Source organism: Aedes albopictus, chromosome 2 (assembly GCF_035046485.1).
Source record: "Aedes albopictus strain Foshan chromosome 2, AalbF5, whole genome shotgun sequence".
NCBI classification, from domain to species: domain Eukaryota; kingdom Metazoa; phylum Arthropoda; class Insecta; order Diptera; family Culicidae; genus Aedes; species Aedes albopictus.
In genome coordinates, this window is record NC_085137.1 from 24,611,252 (window position 1) to 24,635,569 (window position 24,318).

At 36.6% G+C, this 24,318-nt stretch overlaps 1 protein-coding gene across 1 annotated transcript in view; it reads right to left on the reverse strand.

The window, feature by feature from the left end:
* Window positions 1-1,778: 1,778 nt before the first annotated feature.
* LOC109429639 (protein takeout) overlaps window positions 1,779-24,318 on the reverse strand; it is a 28,326-nt gene continuing 5,786 nt past the window's right edge. Inside the window, exons 2-4 of the mRNA XM_019705640.4 lie at window positions 2,791-3,028; window positions 2,588-2,721; window positions 1,779-2,519 (exon numbers count right to left, since the gene is read on the reverse strand). Coding sequence (XP_019561185.3) covers window positions 2,218-2,519; window positions 2,588-2,721; window positions 2,791-3,028 — 674 coding nt within the window. The 3' untranslated portion in view covers window positions 1,779-2,217. The remainder of the gene's footprint in view (window positions 2,520-2,587; window positions 2,722-2,790; window positions 3,029-24,318) is intronic.

The following is a 24,318-nucleotide window of genomic DNA, read 5'->3' on the forward strand; positions in this document are numbered from 1 at the left end:
TATGCTATGCTATGCTAAATAATTGAACATATTCATACACATTTTTTTTCCGAATCCCTAGAGAGATCCCTGGGCAAATACTCGGATGAGTTCCCGGTAGAATTTGTCATAGCAGAAAATCTTAGAGGAATACCAAGTGGAAATTCTGAATCAATCTCAAAAAAAAATCGTAGAGGAATTTCTGTAAAACATCAGCAAGAATTTCAGGATGGATTTCAGCAGGAGTTTCTGAACGAAGAATTTATATTTAGTAGTTCCAGGAGAAATCCCTGGAGGATTTTTTTTTATCCAATTTATTTATAAAAGGCATCTCTGGAGGATGGCCGACAGCAACTTCTGAAGCAATCCCAGTGGGCAGTCTACCACATAAATCTCAGAATAAATTCCTGTAACAATCCCAATAAGGGGCCATTCAAAAACCGCGTACACCAAGTCTTGGTCACGTCAGACCCTCCGTACCCCTCGTAGACTAAAGGAAAAAGCTATTCTTGCCTTTTTTTCCATTTTATGACAAGATTTAGTTAAAGAAATGATTTCAATCCCAGCGTTCACACATCTCTGACACATCTGACGTATAATCAACAGTCAACGTATGACGTTTGTTTTGTTCCAGAGGTGACTAAGAAGAAGAGCCTTTCAGTAATTCTCAACGACAATGGTTTAAGGCTAAACTGGAAGCATTTCCTCACTTTTTGGTTTTTGATTTTTTATTAAATAACGAAGCAATATTTTCAAAATCGGTTTTCGTGCACATGTAGAGTCAAGGTATCTTCTGATTTTTTTTTGTAGTAGAAAATGTTTTTCGTTTTTACAGAAACCATTTTTGAACAAAATTTCACAAAAAAAATGGTTTCTGCAAAAACGAAAAACATTTTCCACCTCAAAAAAATTCAGAAGATACTTTGATCCATACTCTACAAGTGCACGAAAACCGATTTTGAAAATATTGCTTCGTTATTTAATAAAAAATCAAAAACCGAAAAAATGAGAAAATGCTTCCATTTTCGTCTTAAGGACAGACTTGTTAGAATCCCAAAATGGCCGCCACAATGGCCGACTTTGGCACCTACTCACGTTTTCGAAAGCACAAATTTCTCCGTAAAAAAAATAGCGCACCTGAGCTTCTTATTTTAAGCTTATTACAAGTGAGCAAGAACAGAATAATAAAATGCACTGTTGTTTTGAAGCTTGCTTTTTGTGATTTGTGCGTCTGAGGTTCTGATGCACTGCTGAAGCGGGATTTCAATACGTTTGTCCTTAAAAAGTTGGATAGAGTTATGCCACGTTACAAACTGACAACAGCGGATCAAAAAGCTGGAAATATCGAGGGCTGCCAAATTTGGTTACCACTGACCATTGACAATAATAAAAGCTTTCAAAAAAATGTTCAAAAAAGCAATAAAAAAATACCATAAAGTATATTAGAAACATCTTATATCTAAACAAAATCCTAATTAGCGGATCATGCATTCTGATGTCAACATTACAGCACTCTCTTTTAGTCTAATTATACGCATAAGGAATCCAAAGTGCTAACCTAATCAGCACCCGGCATCTAATTTCCCCTTCTTTTGCGCGTAGTAGAATGCAGACTGCCGATGATTGCACCATCGTCTGCAAAAACAAATTCCACCCCTGTCGAACCAGTTCTAGAATAAAAAAAAACCTGGAACGGCGGGATACCATCTGGAAGAGATGCTCAAATGCGTATCGTCATTTCTCAAGGTCAATGTTAATATTGTTTTCGGATGTTAAATAATTGGCTACCTCATGATGACTCAGGAGTTTCAGTTCTAATTTTATTCGTTTCGTTCGCAACCCAGGGGAAGACGATACCTTCTCGAAGTCTGGTTGCGTTTCTTCGCATTGAATACTCCGATGTATATTGTATATTGTCTTATAAACTAGTTTTTTTCTTCTTTTAATTAAGACTCGATTTTAAAAGCACTCACACACATATAACTCTTAGCTCATCACAGACAACATTATTCCAGTAAGTAACACCATTTGCAGGAAATCCGGTAAGGGGTAGTAGAAGGATGGATGATTGGAAAGGTTTCTAGTAACAAATAGTAATTGCGGAGCCTTATACGCCCAAACCAGAATTAATCAATTAAATTTCTAAGGTTTATGGAACGGAATGAGGATGACTTTTGGTGATTGTTCCCCCACCAATCAGGGAAGGAACTGAACAGGAAACCGAAGCGCAAAGATGCACTACGCTGGGAAGATTTCGTCCATGGTGGCCAGCTGGAGGATTTCGTTGGCAGTGTTCTTGAAGGTCTCGGACAGACTTCGCTCCAAACCGGGCGTCAGCTCGTCCAGGAAGAGACGCGAGTTGTCGTTGATGAATTGATTGCCCACTTGGCTCAACACCGCGTCACCGTTGAACAGGTCCCTCATATCGAACTGACCCTTCTCGATCTGAATCTTGACGGCAAGCCGCTTGGCGCGCATGAACGCTTTGCCGTCCCTATCGTAGCGCTCGCAGAACAGCTTGACACGTGCTCGAGAGTTCTCTGCATATGTGATTAAAAGGTGCCAGTGAGTATGAATTATGGAACCTTGATGTGATCACAGATCTTACCTAGGACACCATTGAGGTCGCCTTTGCCGGCAATGTTGAGTAGCAACAGTTTGATCTTGAGGTCGTACTTTCCACGGAAGGAAAGCCTCGGCAGATAGATGTTGAAATCGAATGTCAGTTTGTCGAGGTTTACTCTGAAAACAAGGAAGGAGCACGGTTCAAATGTGATTGCACTGCCATTCAGAAAAATAATAATAACTCACTTGAGATTGTCGACTTGGAACTTGCTGGGACCATTCACCAGCAAATTACTGAAGGTCGCCTTGAACTCCGCCCCTCGGTCCATGTTGACGGAGGCCAGAGCCAGCGGTTCCAGCGGTGGGATCGAGAACTCATCGGAAATTCTCCCGGTGGCCAATCGCGGCCTCAGGGCATTTACCGAGTCCGTGATGCACTTGCTAATGTCGGGGTTGCTTCGCCTACACACTTGGATGGTCGGAGCTGAAAAGGAGAAGAAAATTAGGTGTTTGGAATGGAATGGAATGTACAATAGAAGTTTGTGTTTTTCTAACGATTTTGTAGCTAATAGGCTTTGATTTCTTTTTAATTTTCAATTTTGAACATGTTTTGGCACTGTTTTTATTTTTTTTTTTGTGCAGGCTTCTGAGCTGAGATGATAACAAATGAGTGTATCTGAGTACAAGTGAGTGCTTCCATCCCCGAATATAATAACCCAAAAATGGTTTGTTAAATTGAAAATGACGTCTTCCAAGATGTTTCAGGATATTTGAAGGATTTTGGCGAAAAAAACACCGACAGTAATATTCATCGCGGATCTGTGTAAGACGTCATACAATTTCAGTTTTCTAAAACCCTTGCCCTCCATTTTTTTTTTTTTGATTATTTTTCTGTAGAATGCTGACTTTCAGCCTCAAAATTTGCCAGTAGCTCAGGATGGTCAAATGCTTCTAACTCTTCTAACTATTATCCTCTAATTTTAACCCGAATTTTAATTTTATCAATTTTCAAAACCATCAAAAGGGAATCATTTTTTGGATTTTTAAAGGTTTGCATACAAGTTTCAATGAAAAAACTATACTCATATTTTTCCTACCTTAACCTTAAGTTAACCCTCTAATACCCAAATTTTTGATTTTGATCTTAATATCATTATTCGTCATCTAAAATCGATTTAAACATGTTTTGGAAGATGATTCTTTTTAATTCTCGATTTTGTGACTTTCAGTTTTTGATTTTTCTAATTTTTATTTTTGAACATCCTCAAACTTTTATATTTTTCCTAGAAGCCTATTTGGGATACAGATTTATTGAGACGAAAACATTTTGAAATTTAATGATTATTGTTGAAATATATTTATTTTGATTTTTTTCGTGTAAAATTTTATTTTTCGTGTAATTTTAAGGAAAATCATTTTAGAGTGTACGGGATTCCCTTAAACTATTTTACTATGATAGTTTGATTTGGGAAAAATATTAAAATATGTTATTTATAGCGATTCAATACAAAATCATCAATGACTTCTGAAAGGTGGCTAAAACATCAATTTTTCAATGATTTTTCATAAATGTAAATACGTTTTGAAAGACACCAAAAACTATTTTGAGATGTATAGAACAGTCCTAAGTATCAGCCAAAAATATAAAAAAAAATTATCCACGAAACAAAAATTACAAAAATGCTCAAACTATACCCCGTCTTAAGGACAAACGTCATGAAATCCCGCTTCAACATTGCATCAGAAGTTCAGGCGCACAAATCTCAAGAAGCAAGCTTCAAACAACTGTGAATTTTATTATTCTGCTCTTGCTCACTTGTAATAACCTTAAAATAAAAATCTCATGTGCGCTGGTTTTGTTTACGAAGAGATTTGTGCCCTCGAAATCGTGAGCAGGTGTCAGTCAGCCATTGTGGCGGCCATTTTGGGACTCTAACAAGTCTGTCTTTAAGGCGGGATTGGGTATTGAAGGGTTAAAGCAAATACAAAAAGAATAAATATGTTAGCCTTGTTAAATGTTGTTCGAAACAGTCTGAAAATTTACATATCTAAGAAAAAGCTAATATTTTTTTAATAAAAACTGGTAAACAGTAAAAAAAAACTCGAATAATCTATCACGAGGCCCCACTTTTTAGTTTGAATGCGAGGTTTGAAGAAATAAAAAGAAATAAAAGTTTTTCAAAACTAAAAATTTAAAAAAATTGTTACTTTTGAACCAGTTGCCAAATTGTTTTTAAAAAATAGGTTGAAAGGGCCCAATTGTGTTTGGGTGCAATAAATATGTAAATAAATTAGTTGTTCACGTATTATTACGTTTCTAGTTTTTTCACGTATAAATTGTCTCAAGACTAAAAGAGTACCCCTGGTTTTATATTTTAAACTGAAAATTCTGAAATTTGGCGTTACATTAAAAAAAAACAGATGAATATTTCATTTTTGCAGTTCCGGGAAACCTCCAAGAATTCCATCCGAAATTCTTCTAATAGTTTCTTTTGGAATGTATCCACAAGTTCACTCTCGATTTACAGAAAATATTCTTGGAATTCCAGCAATTTCACCCAAGATTTATTCAGTGATTCCTCCAGAAGTTATTCTGGGAATTACTTCAGAAATTCTCTCCGAGAATCCTAAAGAAACTCCTTCCAAAATTACGTGAAGGATTACGTCCAGTAATTCCATAAGAGATTCCTCCCAGAGTTCCTTCTAAACTTTAGTATTCCTCTAAAAACTTTTACAGAATTCCTCTAGGAATTTCTTCCGAGATTTATTCGGGAATATAAGAAATGAACCTGCCTAGGGCTGAAAATATCTATAATAAAATGATAATAATAATAATATTTTTTTCGGTAACTACTTCTGGGATTGCTTTAAGAATTGTTTCCGGGACTCCTACTGTAATTCCACCGGGAACTCCTTCCGAGGAATTCCACGGAGTCATGTCAGTCGATCCTGAGCGACCATTTCAAAAATATCTGAAACTTAGCACAGTTTTTCCATTTCATATAAATCGCCATTTTTCGATATTAAACCTTCATATTCACTCACGACTAACTTTTCAAAAGGGTGTATGCGAAAATAGTTCAAAAATATTCTAAAAGCTGTACAGCAAAAACGGATTGTTCGATTGTTATGAATTTTTCAGCAAAGTTAGATAACTAAATGATGATTCCTTAGAAAATATACACTGTAAAAAAATTCTTTTTTTACTTTAAAAAAATATGATCTTAGTCACAAAAACTCAAATATCTCAAAACCCTATCTTTTTACCAACGTCAATTTTTTAGGGGAAATGGCCCATTATATCAGCTATCTACCATAAAATTTTGGTGATGGTAAACTGATAAACAAAAAAGTTACGACATTTCAAACATTTCACAATTTTTACATTTAGCAACAAAAAAAAATTTTTTTTCTGTGTAAATTATTTTGAGAATTATATTTTGATGCTGATTTTATTGTAAAGGCCTGAGTATCGCGGACTGACTCAATATGCTCTCTCTGCGGTAGCCAAACATTGGGAGCCAAACATTGAAGATAGAGGTTATGTTAAACCTTTTTGTACCTGTGTGCTTGATTGAAGAGTATTGTTATCTAGGTGCTGCGGATATAATCAAAACTGTAGTCACGATATCTCCATTTGCCGCTGTCAATCCGTTGGAAAGCGAGGAGAAGGATAAACATTGTTTTGAACCCTTTTCAGCTAATTTTGTAATAACTATCCATCAAAATTTCCATCGCGAATGGAAAATAATAAACTTTGCACACGAAAACAAAACTGGAATAATGGTGGATTGATCATGTTTACCATTTCCGAACAGCGTCGCGACGGCATGTTTGACAACTGCGCTGAGAGAGGTGTTTGCAAGAAAATTGAACGCTCGTGCGTGTTTACAAGCTGTGTGCCGGGAGTGTGTTGGTGTGTGTTAGCTAGCTTGAAAAATAAAACCGTTTCTATTCGCAGCACCTAGGTAAAGGCTGCCGCCTGAATTAAACAAGTTGTTTTCATGATATTTTAGTTTGATTATTCATAATTACTACAGTATCTATTTGAAACTGAGACGCGATCCAGTGTTGTGATCAAAAATATTGAGAGTGTCATACTTTTTATTGTACGTGACTGGTGAAAAAATCCCTTGATAGTGTTGAAAAACTGTTGACTATAAGAAAAATAAAATTAAACTTATTTTCAAGACAAAAGCCGTATAATAAAAGTTTTATATACGCGTAAACGCCTTGTTTATCTGCAAAAAAAATACCTCTTAGAGAACAGACTTTATGATCGGAAGAATAAGAGTAACTTCAACAACAACAAATGCATGAGAGGTACATACCACAAACAAACAGACGAAACGCCTAGAACAATTTTAGTGAAAATCCATCGCCCAGTTCACACTACCATCACCTGGTGGAAATGTTTCACGAAACACTGCGTTGTGCAATATCGTCATCAGAAGGCGCTAGTGTGAAACGTCAAACGGAAAGAAAAACGATGGGCGCTCTTATGGTTATGAAAGCCACAACCAAGATTCAAAATGATCGTTAAAGGCGTGGTCAATGAAAATTTCGTCAGTGTTACGTTTGTTTGTCTGTATACATACCATGACAATGCTCTGCTCACGAAAAAGCAAAAAAAAATACTACCGCTATGGATATTAAAAATTGTATAGTAAATTTTTTCTTCAGCCACCAACACCAAACTAGTCAGTTAAAACTAATAAGTGATTTTGTTTATTATAATCTAACGAACAACATGAACAGTCGCTTTCTCAAAGGTCTTCAACTCAACGCTCTCTTGTAGACCGTTTGATGAAAAAAAATGTTCAAAAGAGTTACGAAATCTCACCGAAAGCACCATAGATAAACTGAAAGAGACTCGTTATGCCCAAATGTCCACACTGTATACAAATTTACGCATTTGCACGTCCTGCCGTCTAGAATTTGACAAACGAGCCATCTGTATATCTTCGGTAAAGCAGGGTGCAGGAAGTTCGAAAACAACAACAACTGAGAAATTGCCAGAAGTGCTAAGTGCAGAGAGTCATGCCACCGTACCATCAGCGACATCTGTTTAAACAATTTAATTACGCCCCTTTTCAAAAATGCTTTGAAATATTCTTCAACATCTATACCCATTTCAATATTTTTAACGTTGCAAAACACGCTTTCAACATTCATCTTGAAGAAGAGGGAAAACACTTTTTTGGGGCCCCCACAAAAGCCTTTTTTGCTTGCTAACATTAGCTTTATTTTTCATATTGCTCAAATACTGTTCGAAAATAAGGAAAAACATTTTTGCTCATCTCTCAAAAGGGCCTCCACATCGGCTTGGGCCCCGGGCCCCCACAATCCTTAATCCGTGCCTGTATGTATAATATATAATAAAAACAACTTGTTTTACTCACGCAATGGCATCAAACTGCGATTTCCGGCCGAAATAATTTACACTAAAACAAATTTATTACTAAATGTGAAAATTGTGAAATGTTTGAATTGTCATAACTTTTTTGATTATTAGTTATCATCACCAAATTTTTATGGTAGATTGCCAATAGAATGGACCGTTTTCTCTAAAAAATTACGTTGGTAAAAAGATAGGGTTTTGAGATATTTGAGTTTTTGTGACAAAAATGATATTTTTTTAATGTTAAAAACGATTTTTTTCACAGTGTATATTTTCTTAGGAATCACCATTTAGTTATCTAACTTTGCTGTACAATAAAATCAGCATCAAATCGCGATTCCCGGCGATTTTTTTACTAAATGTAAAAATTGTGAAATTTTTGAAATGTTATAACTTTTTTGTTTATTAGTTTACCATCACCAAATTTTTATGGTAGATTGCTAATACAATGGACCGTTTTCCCTAAAAAAATCAAGTTGGTAAAAAGATAGGGTTTTGAGATATTTGAGTTTTTGTGACAAAAATGACATTTTTCAATGATAAAAAAGATTTTTTTTCACAGTGTATATTTTCTTAGAAATCACCATTTAGTTATCTAACTTTGCTGAAAAATTCATAACAATCTAACAATCCGTTTTTGCTGTGCATATTTTTGAATATTTTTGAACCATTTTCACATACACCCTTTTGAAAAGTTAGTCGTGGCTCTAAATAAAAATTTGATATCGAAAAATGGCGATTTAAATGGAACTGAAAAACTGTGCAAAGTTTCAGTTCAATAGAAAATCATGAATTAAAAAATTTCCTTAATTTTGATGCTGTTGCTTGGAATCGCTCTTCCGCAATTTTCCAAGAACCTCTTCCGGGTTCATCTACTTCCAGGATTCTTTCGAGGAATCCTTTCGGATTCCTCCGGAAACTTCTTCGGGGATTCCTCCGGCAACTTTTTCTGATTTTCTGTCAAGAACTGCTTCTGGGATTCCTCCAGGAACTACTTTATAGATTCCCTCAGAGGAATTTGAGAACTCTTCCTCTTGAAACTTCTATAAACCCTTCAGGAGTTTATAAAGGGATTCTTCTAGCAGTATTTTGAGAAATTCCACCATCAATTTTTGTGTATGGAATTCCTCATGAACTTCCAACAAGTTTCATATTGTTTTCTTCCAACAGTTCCATTTTTCCAGGAATATCTTTTGGATTAAAAAAAAACTTCTGAAGACATTTCAAAAGAAGCCACTAAGAGAACCTGGGATGGAATTCCTTGAAGATTCCAGAAACTCCTTGAGAAATCCCGAAAGAAATCTCTTGAAGTCTAGGAAGGAATCTCAGAAGGAATCCTGGAGAAAAAATGGAAGAAGCTCAAAAAAAAATGTGAGAGGAACCTGAAGAAAAACTCTGAGAGGAATATTGGGAAGAACTTCGAGAGGAATCTCTGGCAGAAAAATGGAAGAAATCCTTGAAAAAATTTGGGGGTGCAATCCATGGAGGAATTCTGGGAGAAAAGCCTGGAAAAAATCCATGGTATCATGGAAAAATTCTGGAAGGAAAATCTGAAAGATTTCAGAGAGCAATGTCTGAAAGAATTCTAAAAGAAACTCAGGAAAAATTCCTGAAAATAATCCGGATGCATCCCGATAAGTATCCGGTATCCAGGATATCCGGAAAAAACTTCAAAAAGTATAGGAAAATCCTCCCAAGAATTCCGAAAACAAAATCTCAGAGAGATCTTCGGGGGGAAACCCGATGGAATGATTTCGACAAGAAACCAAGACAAGAATTGCCGAAGGAATTCCCTGGATTCCGGATGAATTCCGGGTAGAATCCGTGAAAGAAAAGAAATTCGGGAAGATTTTTTGTAATTAATTGCAGAAGCAACTCTCAGAAAAACGTCGGAAAAAAACTTCCAGGAAAAATTTGTGGAACAGTTTTGAAAGGGTTCTGGGAAAATCAAGGTAAGATTTCAGAGAGAGACCCGTGCAAGCATTCTGGGAGAAATCTTATGATGATTTCCGAGAAGACAAGCTGAATCCGTTCCGGGGAGAATCCATGGAAGAAGCTCAAGAAGAACTCAAGGGCCTAAATATGCAGGCATTTCGGGATGGGTTCGGGAAGAATTTCTGGTTTAATTCTCGGAAGAATCTTTGAAGAGTTCTGGGATAAATTTCTGGAATTTCAAGGACATCAAATGAGTAATTGTTGGAATAATTGTGGGAGCAATGCATGTGAATCTTGAAAAAAAAATATAGCGGGAGAAATCACAGGAAGAATACTTGGAGAAATTCCTGGAAGAATTTCCGGAGGAATCCTGAGGAGGAATCCAAAAAAAGTTCCAAGAATAATTCCAGGAAAAATCAATGGAAAATATGAGTAGAACCATTTGGGCAATTTCGGAAAGTAGACCAGTAAAAATTTGAATAGAAATTTCTAAAAAATGTCAGCAGAAATCTATAAATAAGACACTAAACCGTCTTCAACCAGAGGTTGCACATACTGAACGATTACTTACGTTAGGCAATGGACAACACACGAAAGACCCAGTGGTCCAGTGGACAATTTTCCATTTGACGAAAAATTTTTACCGAACTTTCGTGAGAAATCCGTGAAAGAGTTCAGAAACGAAACTCTGGATGAATTTTTGGATAAAATTTTAGAAAAAATCCGATAGCTTTCGCTTGAAAAAAAAAATAGAGCGGATGAAGAATCGAATTAGAGATCACTGGAAATATTTCGAATGAAATCACAGGAAGAATTTCAGTGGATGTCCCTGTAAAAACTCTAGAAGAATTTCGAAATTAACTCCAAGAGGAACCCTTGGAAGAATCATAGGAACCAAAAAAATAGCCGTTACACAGGCTCAAAAGGTATAGCTAGTATTACGGGATAAAGAGATATACAACACACTGCATGTTTAAGAATTTTTGGAAGACATTAATGTTCCGTGGGTCTTCGCTGTTCTTCGTGAACATTGGTGAATCTTCGTGCATATAATCTACACAGATGTTTTTAGATTCCCATGACCAGTATAACTTTGTTAACCTTTAAGGATCTTTGAGAAGGATTGTTGACCATCAAAAATGTACTCTGCACTAGCGATGGAAGCACTCACTAGCAAAGAGTTACCCTCACTTTCTCAACTCAGTAGCGATCTATAAAGATACAGTGTATACACTGCAAATTTTGGTTACTGGTATTCAGCAAACTTTGGTGATTTTTTTGTGCTGATTTCATTCAGCAATGCGAATTTACTGAATATCAGCAATTATTTATCAACTTGCTGAACCATCCAGCAATTTTGACAGTTGATCAGCAATGTTGTGTTGAAATTCAGCAAAAAAAATGCTGAAATTCAGCAATTTATTTTGATGATTTTTTTTGTGCTGGAAGCGTTTCAAAAAATTTGGTGTGTAGCCTTGTAGTTTTATGTAACATATTAATAGCACCTAAACACACAATGGTGCCATTCAAACGTACTTTTGCTAAAAACTACTGATCATTATCTTTAAGCGCAGCGTTAGCGTTAGCGTTAGCGTAGTTAACTACTGATCATTATCTTATTTATTGAGACGAAAACATTTTGAAATTTTATGATTATTGTTGAAATATATTTATTTTGATTTTTTTCGTGTAAAATTTTATTTTTCGTGTAATTTTAAGGGAAATCATTTTAGAGTGTACGGGATTCCCTTAAACTATTTTACTATGATAGTTTGATTTGGGAAAATATTAAAATATGTTATTTATAGCGATTCAATACAAAATCATCAATGACTTCTGAAAGGTGGCTAAAACATCAATTTTTCAATGATTTTTCATAAATGTAAATACGTTTTGAAAGACACCAAAAACTATTTTGAGATGTATAGAACAGTCCTAAGTATCAGCCAAAAATATAAAAAAAAATTATCCACGAAACAAAAATTACAAAAATGCTCAAACTATACCCCGTCTTAAGGACAAACGTCATGAAATCCCGCTTCAACATTGCATCAGAAGTTCAGGCGCACAAATCTCAAGAAGCAAGCTTCAAACAACTGTGAATTTTATTATTCTGCTCTTGCTCACTTGTAATAACCTTAAAATAAAAATCTCATGTGCGCTGGTTTTGTTTACGAAGAGATTTGTGCCCTCGAAATCGTGAGCAGGTGTCAGTCAGCCAATATGGCGGCCATTTTGGGACTCTAACAAGTCTGTCTTTAAGGCGGGATTGGGTATTGAAGGGTTAAATCAAATACAAAAAGAATAAATATGTTAGCCTTGTTAAATGTTGTTCGAAACAGTCTGAAAATTTACATATCTAAGAAAAAGCTAATATTTTTTTAATAAAAACTGGTAAACAGTAAAAAAAAACTCGAATAATCTATCACGAGGCCCCATTTTTTAGTTTGAATGCGAGGTTTGAAGAAATAAAAAGAAATAAAAGTTTTTCAAAACTAAAAATTTAAAAAAATTGTTACTTTTGAACCAGTTGCCAAATTGTTTTTAAAAAATAGGTTGAAAGGGCCCAATTGTAAATAAATTAGTTGTTCACGTATTATTACGTTTCTAGTTTTTTCACGTATAAATTGTCTCAAGACTAAAAGAGTACCCCTGGTTTTATATTTTAAACTGAAAATTCTGAAATTTGGCGTTACATTAAAAAAAAAACAGATGAATATTTCATTTTTGCAGTTCCGGGAAACCTCCAAGAATTCCATCCGAAATTCTTCTAATAGTTTCTTTTGGAATGTATCCACAAGTTCACTCTCGATTTACAGAAAATATTCTTGGAATTCCAGCAATTTCACCCAAGATTTATTCAGTGATTCCTCCAGAAGTTATTCTGGGAATTACTTCAGAAATTCTCTCCGAGAATCCTAAAGAAACTCCTTCCAAAATTACGTGAAGGATTACGTCCAGTAATTCCATAAGAGATTCCTCCCAGAGTTCCTTCTAAACTTTAGTATTCCTCTAAAAACTTTTACAGAATTCCTCTAGGAATTTCTTCCGAGATTTATTCGGGAATATAAGAAATGAACCTGCCTAGGGCTGAAAATATCTATAATAAAATGATAATAATAATAATATTTTTTTGGGTAACTACTTCTGGGATTGCTTTAAGAATTGTTTCCGGGACTCCTACTGTAATTCCACCGGGAACTCCTTCCGCAATTTTCCAAGAACCTCTTCCGGGTTCATCTACTTCCAGGATTCTTTCGAGGAATCCTTTCGGATTCCTCCGGAAACTTCTTCGGGGATTCCTCCGGCAACTTTTTCTGATTTTCTGTCAAGAACTGCTTCTGGGATTCCTCCAGGAACTACTTTATAGATTCCCTCAGAGGAATTTGAGAACTCTTCCTCTTGAAACTTCTATAAACCCTTCAGGAGTTTATAAAGGGATTCTTCTAGCAGTATTTTGAGAAATTCCACCATCAATTTTTGTGTATGGAATTCCTCATGAACTTCCAACAAGTTTCATATTGTTTTCTTCCAACAGTTCCATTTTTCCAGGAATATCTTTTGGATTAAAAAAAAAAACTTCTGAAGACATTTCAAAAGAAGCCACTAAGAGAACCTGGGATGGAATTCCTTGAAGATTCCAGAAACTCCTTGAGAAATCCCGAAAGAAATCTCTTGAAGTCTAGGAAGGAATCTCAGAAGGAATCCTGGAGAAAAAATGGAAGAAGCTCAAAAAAAATGTGAGAGGAACCTGAAGAAAAACTCTGAGAGGAATATTGGGAAGAACTTCGAGAGGAATCTCTGGCAGAAAAATGGAAGAAATCCTTGAAAAAATTTGGGGGTGCAATCCATGGAGGAATTCTGGGAGAAAAGCCTGGAAAAAATCCATGGTATCATGGAAAAATTCTGGAAGGAAAATCTGAAAGATTTCAGAGAGCAATGTCTGAAAGAATTCTAAAAGAAACTCAGGAAAAATTCCTGAAAATAATCCGGATGCATCCCGATAAGTATCCGGTATCCAGGATATCCGGAAAAAACTTCAAAAAGTATAGGAAAATCCTCCCAAGAATTCCGAAAACAAAATCTCAGAGAGATCTTCGGGGGGAAACCCGATGGAATGATTTCGACAAGAAACCAAGACAAGAATTGCCGAAGGAATTCCCTGGATTCCGGATGAATTCCGGGTAGAATCCGTGAAAGAAAAGAAATTCGGGAAGATTTTTTGTAATTAATTGCAGAAGCAACTCTCAGAAAAACGTCGGAAAAAAACTTCCAGGAAAAATTTGTGGAACAGTTTTGAAAGGGTTCTGGGAAAATCAAGGTAAGATTTCAGAGAGAGACCCGTGCAAGCATTCTGGGAGAAATCTTATGATGATTTCCGAGAAGACAAGCTGAATCCGTTCCGGGGAGAATCCATGGAAGAAGCTCAAGAAGAACTCAAGGGCCTAAATATGCAGGCATTTCGGGATGGGTTCGGGAAGAATTTCTGGTTTAATTCACGGAAGAATCTTTGAAGAGTTCTGGGATAAATTTCTGGAATTTCAAGGACATCAAATGAGTAATTGTTGGAATAATTGTGGGAGCAATGCATGTGAATCTTGAAAAAAAAAATATAGCGGGAGAAATCACAGGAAGAATACTTGGAGAAATTCCTGGAAGAATTTCCGGAGGAATCCTGAGGAGGAATCCAAAAAAAGTTCCAAGAATAATTCCAGGAAAAATCAATGGAAAATATGAGTAGAACCATTTGGGCAATTTCGGAAAGTAGACCAGTAAAAATTTGAAGAGAAATTTCTAAAAAATGTCAGCAGAAATCTATAAATAAGACACTAAACCGTCTTCAACCAGAGGTTGCACATACTGAACGATTACTTACGTTAGGCAATGGACAACACACGAAAGACCCAGTGGTCCAGTGGACAATTTTCCATTTGACGAAAAATTTTTACCGAACTTTCGTGAGAAATCCGTGAAAGAGTTCAGAAACGAAACTCTGGATGAATTTTTGGATAAAATTTTAGAAAAAATCCGATAGCTTTCGCTTGAAAAAAAATAGAGCGGATGAAGAATCGTATTAGAGATCACTGGAAATATTTCGAATGAAATCACAGGAAGAATTTCAGTGGATGTCCCTGTAAAAACTCTAGAAGAATTTCGAAATTAACTCCAAGAGGAACCCTTGGAAGAATCATAGGAACCAAAAAAATAGCCGTTACACAGGCTCAAAAGGTATAGCTAGTATTACGGGATAAAGAGATATACAACACACTGCATGTTTAAGAATTTTTGGAAGACATTAATGTTCCGTGGGTCTTCGCTGTTCTTCGTGAACATTGGTGAATCTTCGTGCATATAATCTACACAGATGTTTTTAGATTCCCATGACCAGTATAACTTTGTTAACCTTTAAGGATCTTTGAGAAGGATTGTTGACCATCAAAAATGTACTCTGCACTAGCGATGGAAGCACTCACTAGCAAAGAGTTACCCTCACTTTCTCAACTCAGTAGCGATCTATAAAGATACAGTGTATACACTGCAAATTTTGGTTACTGGTATTCAGCAAACTTTGGTGATTTTTTTGTGCTGATTTCATTCAGCAATGCGAATTTACTGAATATCAGCAATTATTTATCAACTTGCTGAACCATCCAGCAATTTTGACAGTTGATCAGCAATGTTGTGTTGAAATTCAGCAAAAAAAATGCTGAAATTCAGCAATTTATTTTGATGATTTTTTTTGTGCTGGAAGCGTTTCAAAAAATTTGGTGTGTAGCCTTGTAGTTTTATGTAACATATTAATAGCACCTAAACACACAATGGTGCCATTCAAACGTACTTTTGCTAAAAACTACTGATCATTATCTTTAAGCGCAGCGTTAGCGTTAGCGTTAGCGTAGTTAACTACTGATCATTATCTTTTACACAAAAACAAAGAAACTCTTAATCGGCCGACTGGTTCAAGGAGAAGGGATTTTTGCAAAATATTAGTTGTGAAAAACTTCGAATTTTTGGTCCACCCTATCTTAAAATTGGTCACCCTAATGACGGAATAAAAAATATGGGTCTTATTATTTTCGATGAACTATAATCCCACCAAGTCGCACGACATTCGGAGATTCACTATATCGATTTTCTATGGAATGACTGTATGTCAACCGACTGTGTCACTGTGATAAGGTCAATGGAATTCAATTTTGATGTCTCCCCATTATCATAGATAAATATTCTACCATTTTAGCTTCTCTAATTCAACCGCGGTCGATAAACCATTATCATTTGATCCTAACCTGGACATCTCACTTTAACCGAGCGATCGTTATTCTTAACTACATTCAATGCAACCGGAGAGCTCTAATTACTGTTTGCGAGGAACTGGCACCGGTTGCCCAGGAGAACGCCTCTTTCAACGCGAAACGCTTCCGCAGCAACCGTAAGTTTAGTACCGGAGAAGACCTTCATAAAATGTGTGACATAAGAGTTGGATTGATCGATTTCCTTGATGGGAGTGATGCCTACCGATCGATGATGGTTGGCAAATGTCCGATCGATTATTTTATCCACGTGCCGTCCATTGAACACGGCTGGTTCTGACCAGATTCGTCTTTGAACCATTCAGCAGCAACCTAATCGATATGCAGGACGACGCACTATTCGATCATATATAAGTTGGCAAATTGAGTCAGAACAGTTCTGCCCCGCGCCCATTACCTGCGACGAGCTGTGAATGTCAGTCGTGCTTGCGGTAGGTGCGATATCTAGACTCGATCATGTTCTGCGAATTGTTCTGATCGGAGGTTCAAAAGAATTCTTGATTATCAGGTTGATCAGTATTTTAAGTGGATTGGATTTCCCAATGTCGAATATTTGAAGAGGTGACGAATGAGTAACCGAGAACTAATGTGTTCCCTGAATTCTAATGATGTTTGGATTATAGGAAGTTGTTTACATAGTTCTAATTTTGAGATTAATTTGAATATGCAAAACATCATTATTCAACAAACCTCTTTAAAAAACAAACAAACAAACAGAAAACTTGTACTTATAGGCTTCTTGAGATCAAAACATTCATTTTCAATTATATAAACATTAAATCTCCACTGGAAAAGAGCCTGCTTCTTGCTTCGGGTATCAGAAGGCTGGCTCCAGAGGCACAATAAACCTCCATTTGGAACGTTTGTGGATTCATGGTACAAAGTTTTTGCACCATGAAGTATCCAGAAATCGATACTTATTGCCTTTCAATGACAATGGAGTAGTACGACATGCACTATATACTAAGGATACGGATATTGCCACAAAAGATCAAAATACTGGTCGCAGTGTATCATCTGAACAGAATAAAATCGGAAAATTGATGAAAATCAACATTTATGAATGTACAGGGGATAGACAAAATGATCGGGACAGACGAAATTTTCACTTCCCGAAAAATGTTAACGTCGCTGTAACATTGACATCTCAAATTTTTTGATATGTTATGTATAAATGTTTCAGCTTTCAAATGATGCAAAAATCTTGAAAATCGTGGGTTGCCATCATGTTGAAAAAAATGTTTTGGTATAAAAATCCAAGATGGCGGCCAAAATCAATATGGCCGACCCAACTTTTTATTATTGTAAATAGTAGCTCTATCTTTCCCCTTTTCAACAACAATTAGTTTTGAAGGGGGTTTCGGAGTGACTTTCGAATTATAACGGTTTAAATGAGCCGCCATTTGACCAAAATCGAGGGGTCTGCAAAAATTGTTGTGGCTCTAACCAACGGGGGGGGGGGGGGGTCCATCAATTTGAGTTACCAATTTCATTTTCCTCACGTTTTTAGCGAGGACTTTCAGAAAATCACCACCATAAACATTTTTGAAGACAAGGTGTAAATAGTGGGCTGGTCTCAGCGAGAGTTACCCAAATGCAAGTAAGCATAATTTGATAGGCCGCCCACTGTCCCACAATATGCATGTTGCTGCCAACACTGCCTGGCATTATGTCACAGCAACCAACTCAGTTGTGTCAGCCTGGTAAAATGATAGCATTCAAGTTTATTGTCATCAAAAGAGACATATCAATAGAAAGTAGGAAGAAGTGCGAGTATTCAGTGGTATACCTCGTTTATCCTCACAATTAGGAATGTAGGAGGTGATTAAATTGTAGTTACTATCAAAGTTGAACTTAGAGCTAGTATTTGTAATGAATTCTACCTAAACTAAAACTAATATATCACAGTAAGTTATCACAGTTATTTTCCTAAATCTAATCGAAATCTAACCTAAAATTAAACTACAGTCACACCACAAAAATGAACACTGAGGCAAGGGACAACACGATTTCCCTGTATGTTCGAAACCGATGATTGTAAGTTACACAGAACATTTGTAGAAACCAGATGAAATGAAATAAAAATTATATTTACAGCTTTTAGCTGCTTCGCACCCGAGCTACGGAGATTGCGACCTGCTCATTAGGCATCGGAGAAGATCCCCCCTCTTTGTTCCCGCAACAATGCAAACGCGCCTATATAACAAACAGAGTCCAGTGTGGCGATGCCTTACTGGGTGTCGATGCAGTAGGAACGATGAGAAAGAGAGAGTCGACGAAGAGAAATCGATCAAGTCAGTTAGGCCCTTACGAAAAATCATTGTCGATTTGATAACACGACACCCTGTGGTAAATACGTTCGACGTGATATCTTCCTTGATTAACAAAGCGGCCGGTTTGGTGGTTGGACTAAACATAATTAAACTTTCATTCACGAAATAACTCTGCCCATCAAAAAGATAGAATTATAGTCAGTGTACGCAGAATATGCCACCGCAAGCAAAAAATAGGCAACAAAGAAGGCACGGCAACAACGCTTTGTTTTTTCGTTAGCAGATAATGACAAAATCGCTCCCGAGTTTGTTCACAACAAAAACGGTAGGAATATTTGTCTCGTTCTATTCACATAGTGATTTTTGCATTGTTTTACAACTGAAACTCAACTCTGAGGTTTGCAAGAGTCTTATTTCGTCCAAATGCTTATGAATTCGATGATGTGGGTCGAAATTCCAGCAGAAAAGTGGGAATATCAGCACACGCACGGCAAGCGATGTTTGTTTTATTGCTCTCACCGCCTGACATGCGTTTGTTGCGGAGCGCCTTTGTTACCAACATACACCGCTTAGGACAAAGCGTTTGTTTTTCGGCGTGATCCATTTTTCGTACCCTGATTATAGTATTATCTGCAGACATGCTTATCTGCCCAAAATTAGTTCGGTAGTGTAATTATTGATAATAAATTCTCACAGCAGGTGGCTTTGAAGTAAAAAGAAAAACTATTCTTGCCAATATCTCAAGTCAGTGAAGAAATATAAAGATGGAGTCTTCAACAAAAAAAAAATCAAGAGTATAAGAGCCATAAGTCAAAAATATTTACAAAGAGATTTACTTGGGAATTTCTTCCGGGACTCCTTCCAGCATTCTTTGAGGCATTCATCCTGAAATTTATTTTGTGATTACTCCTGGATAGTTTAAGAGATCCTTCTGTGATTTCTTCCGGGATTTGTTTAGCCTTTTCCTTCGGGGTTCCTTTCGGGATGGTTTCAGGTTATCTTTAGGCATTTTTCGTGGAACTCCTTTAGTAACTTCTCCAAACATTATGTTAGAATTTTCTGCCAGGATTGCTTCATTAATGCCTCTCGGGATTTCTTCAGTTATTTTCTCAGGTTTCCTTTTAGAGATTCTTCCCGAGATTTATTCAGGGATTATTTCCGTGATGCCTTCAGGAATTTCTGAAAGCATTCCTTCATGCATTCTTTTAGGTATTCACTCTCAGCATAGTCTTAAAAGTTTGAATTAGGCCAAATTTTTGTGGAATCTTGATCATGAAGTTATGAAGATTCTGAACATGAAACAATCGCTTATTGCGGTAGAGCTCACATACTTTGTAGAAAATTGCAAAACTTCTGGCGTACAGAGTGCAGTTTCAAAATTAAATTTGGCTTTTCAACAGTCGTGTTCACTATGGATGTGAAAGTTTTGACGCGTTATGCGGGTTTAGAAGCGCAACATTGAGTGAAGAAGACAATTTTCTATTCTTACAGATCTTCCATTATTGTATGCTGATCAATTTCGCCCCAAAATGGCATTTTTTTTCCAATTTTGTGAGTTATTTGATAAAAAGATTAAACTTTTTAAACAAAGTTCTGTCACGTAGTTTTATGGAGATCCAACCGGTACTGATGTTGAAGAATTTGTTGTACTGATGGTATCCGCAAAAGCTGTTGAAAAGTGATTAATATGACCCCGAATTACGGTACCACATTATTCTCGAAATTACAAAACTCGAGTCAAAATAAATTACTAAAGTCATAATAATCACGATAACAAGCATGACGGACCCCATAGCCTCAGCTGTTAAGGCTTGGGTGACGGGTTCGATTCCCGGTCGCTCCATGGACTTTTCATAATGCAATGGGCATCCACCTATGGTGAACAGAACCCTTCTTACACTTATTAAAATTATTGTTGTATTATTCGTATTTAACATATATATTTAGTGTGATTGTGCCTTTTGGTCATTCCAGAAAATATTGTAGATTTGGCATCTAGTGGATTGGTTTCCAAACTAGCATCATGGACCATGGACTAAACTGCCAGAAATGCCAGGCATCTCCTAGAATCTTGTATGGAATCCTTAAAAAATAACTCACATATTCTGGAGTATTGTATATTTCGTTAACTGCTTAAAGATCTTGAATCGATTAACAAATGGATAAGAAAATCATCGAGATACACTTTGTCTAATATTTTTTAATCAGTCGATAAAATTAGCTACGAAGTACTTGGTGTTCATGGTTATGGTGCAACAAGGAAAAAAAGTGATATATCTACTGTGTTAATCAGTTTTGGCATTAGCTAGTTATTTTAGCTATTGTAACTTAAATCTGTAAAGTTCATTAAAATATTTCTGTCCAATTTTTGCATTTTCCCCACAATATATAGAATCAAAGCTTTCATTTAACATATTGTTAGTTTTCATAGAATTCCTGTTCATTTGTAATTTGTTATTTATAGTTTAATTGAAAACAATAGTCTACTAGTATACGTTTTATATGAGGTCAAGGAAGCATTATTTATTAAAAAATAATTTTCCCTAGACTGGCCAGAAGCTCATGTAGGATGACAAGCGAATATAATTTTAGAATTTATTTAAATACTCTTCGAAATATATCTCAGTAACTAAATGTCCAATCGAAATAAAATTTCAGGGCCTTGTGCAAGGCTTTTGTAGCTTCCATTTGGTGCTTAGAGAACCCAAATCGGTTGACAGATGGCTGAGTTAAAGCTAACATGTTTTACTCCCAAGTACTCTTCAAAGGATATCTCGGTAACCAAATATCCAATCGTAATAAAATCTAATACGGTTCTACTAGGATATTATAGCTTTTATTTGGTGCAAAGAGAACCTAAATCAGTTGACAGATGACAAAGATATTTAATATGATACATACACTTCGTCAAAAATGTCAAAAAGTTTAGTTATATTACTCCTAAGTACTCTTCGAAAGATATATCAGTAACCAAATGTCCAATCGTAATCAAATTTGATAGGAATCTTCTAGGATGATGTAGCTTTCATTTGGTGCCAAGAGAACCCAAATCGGTTGAGAAACGTCTGAGATATTTATTATGATACACTTGGTCAAAAATCTTAAAAAGTTTAGTACACTAAAACCCCAATTTACGCTCAAAACGGGGGGAGCGTAAATTGGGGGAGCGTAACTTGGGGGGAGCGCTATTTGGGAATTAGTGCGTAAATCGGGGGAGCGTTATTTGGGAATTAGTGCGTAAATCGGGGGAGTGTATTTTTTCAGTTTTATAATTAGCTTGTGAAGATCGAAATCACAAAGTTCTTAACCTGTGAAAAGGTTATAAGTTATTTAACTACAATCAATAATTTAGCAGTTTTGCTAAGTTCAGTGGTTCCCAACCTACGATCATGGGCCATGCGAATTTCTCAAGAACCAAAGGTGTGAGGATAAAGTTAAAAGGTTTTTCGCATTCTGCACTTCAGGGAGTATGTACTTATCACAATGTAGTTGTATTGCAAAGATCAGTGGTTTCCAAACTATGGTAACGGGCCACGTGAATATCTCAAGAACCGAAAGTGCTAGAAAGAAGAGCAAATGTTTTACGGATTGATCATCTCAAGGATCAGTATCTCTGATATTGATATGTTGAAAAATCAGTGGTTTCCAATCTATGGTCACGGGCCACGTGAATATCTCAAGAACCGAAGGTGTTAGGAGGAAAAGCAAATGTTTTACGGATTGATCATCTCAAGGATCAGTATCTCTGATATTGATATGTTGAAAAATTAGTGGTTTCCAATCTATGGTCACGGCCCACGTGAATATCTCAAGAAGTGAAAGTGTTAGGAAGAAAAGCAAATGTTTTACGGATTGATCATCTCAAGGATCAGTATCTCTGAAATTGATATGTTGAAAAATCAGTGGTTTCCAATCTATGTTCACGGGCCACGTGAATATCTCAAGAACCGAAAGTGCTAGGAAGAAGAGCAAAGTTTAAGTTTCAGATCATTTGGCGGAATGTCGTTTGACTGAACGCCATTTGGCCGAATACAATCTGGCCGAAAGAGTCGTTTTTCCGAATGCCGTTTGGCCGAATCATGATCAAAAGAATTCAGTGGAAGTTTTTGACATTCTAATGGTCAATATGATCATCAGAAGTACAGTAAAACCTCCATGAGTCGATATTGAAGGGACCATCGACTCAAGGAAATATCGAGAAGTGGAACAAAAATTCTTTGGGAAGCATTTTGAAGGGGCCATCATAGTAACCCAGAAATTATTTTTCAGTATGGAAAAATTTACCTCCACGAGTCGATATCGAGTCAAGGAACATCGACTCATGGAGGTTCGACTGTATTTCATTATTTCAATCATAGGCTATTCTTTCTAGTTTTGATATTCATTGATTAGTTGGCGTTGAAACTACCGATATTTTATAAAGTTGTTTCCTTCTTTGAATCATAGGCTGATCTTTTGGAAAATACTGAAACGGCAAACAATGCCATGGTCACATTATTTCATCATTCATTTTTCAGTCATTCATTCGGCCAAATGGAGTTCGGCCAAATAACCCGAGACCCTATAATATAATGCTGGTGATGGCACAAATTTCCCAAATGGAGGAGAACGTGCCTCTAGAGCCGACCTACTGATCATGCTGCTTGATCTACACAATTTGAAAAGCCGATTTCACTTCATCATCGCCTTTTAGATTATTGAGGAATGGCCCGTAACTACAGTTTGAAAACCCCCGATGTTAACAACACCAGAATATTGTAATAAATACTCCTTAAGATGCAGAATCTTACAAACATTCACTCTTCCTAGTCGGCCTTTAGGTTCTTGCGAAAACAGCATGGCCTGCGACCCCAGCTTGAGAACCACTGAATCTCATCTCACATCTCATCTCTCACTTCATCTCTCATCTCATCTCTCATCTCATCTCTCATCTCATCTCTCATCTCATCTCTCATCTCATCTCTCATCTCATCTCTCATCTCATCTCTCATCTCATCTCTCATCTCATCTCTCATCTCATCTCTCATCTCATCTCTCATCTCATCTCTCATCTCATCTCTCATCTCATCTCTCATCTCATCTCTCATCTCATCTCTCATCTCATCTCTCATCTCATCTCTCACCTCATCTCTCATCTCATCTCTCATCTCTCATCTCTCATCTCTCATCTCTCATCTCTCATCTCTCATCTCTCATCTCTCATCTCTCATCTCTCATCTCTCATCTCTCATCTCTCATCTCTCATCTCTCATCTCTCATCTCTCATCTCTCATCTCTCATCTCTCATCTCTCATCTCTCATCTCTCATCTCTCATCTCTCATCTCTCATCTCTCATCTCTCATCTCTCATCTCTCATCTCTCATCTCTCATCTCTCATCTCTCATCTCTCATCTCTCATCTCTCATCTCTCATCTCTCATCTCTCATCTCTCATCTCTCATCTCTCATCTCTCATCTCTCATCTCTCATCTCTCATCTCTCATCTCTCATCTCTCATCTCTCATCTCTCATCTCTCATCTCTCATCTCTCATCTCTCATCTCTCATCTCTCATCTCTCATCTCTCATCTCTCATCTCTCATCTCTCATCTCTCATCTCTCATCTCTCATCTCTCATCTCTCATCTCTCATCTCTCATCTCTCATCTCTCATCTCTCATCTCTCATCTCTCATCTCTCATCTCTCATCTCTCATCTCTCATCTCTCATCTCTCAACTCTCATCTCTCATCTCTCATCTCTCATCTCTCATCTCATCTCTCATCTCTCATCTCTCATCTCTCATCTCTCATCTCTCATCTCTCATCTCTCATCTCTCATCTCTCATCTCTCATCTCTCATCTCTCATCTCTCA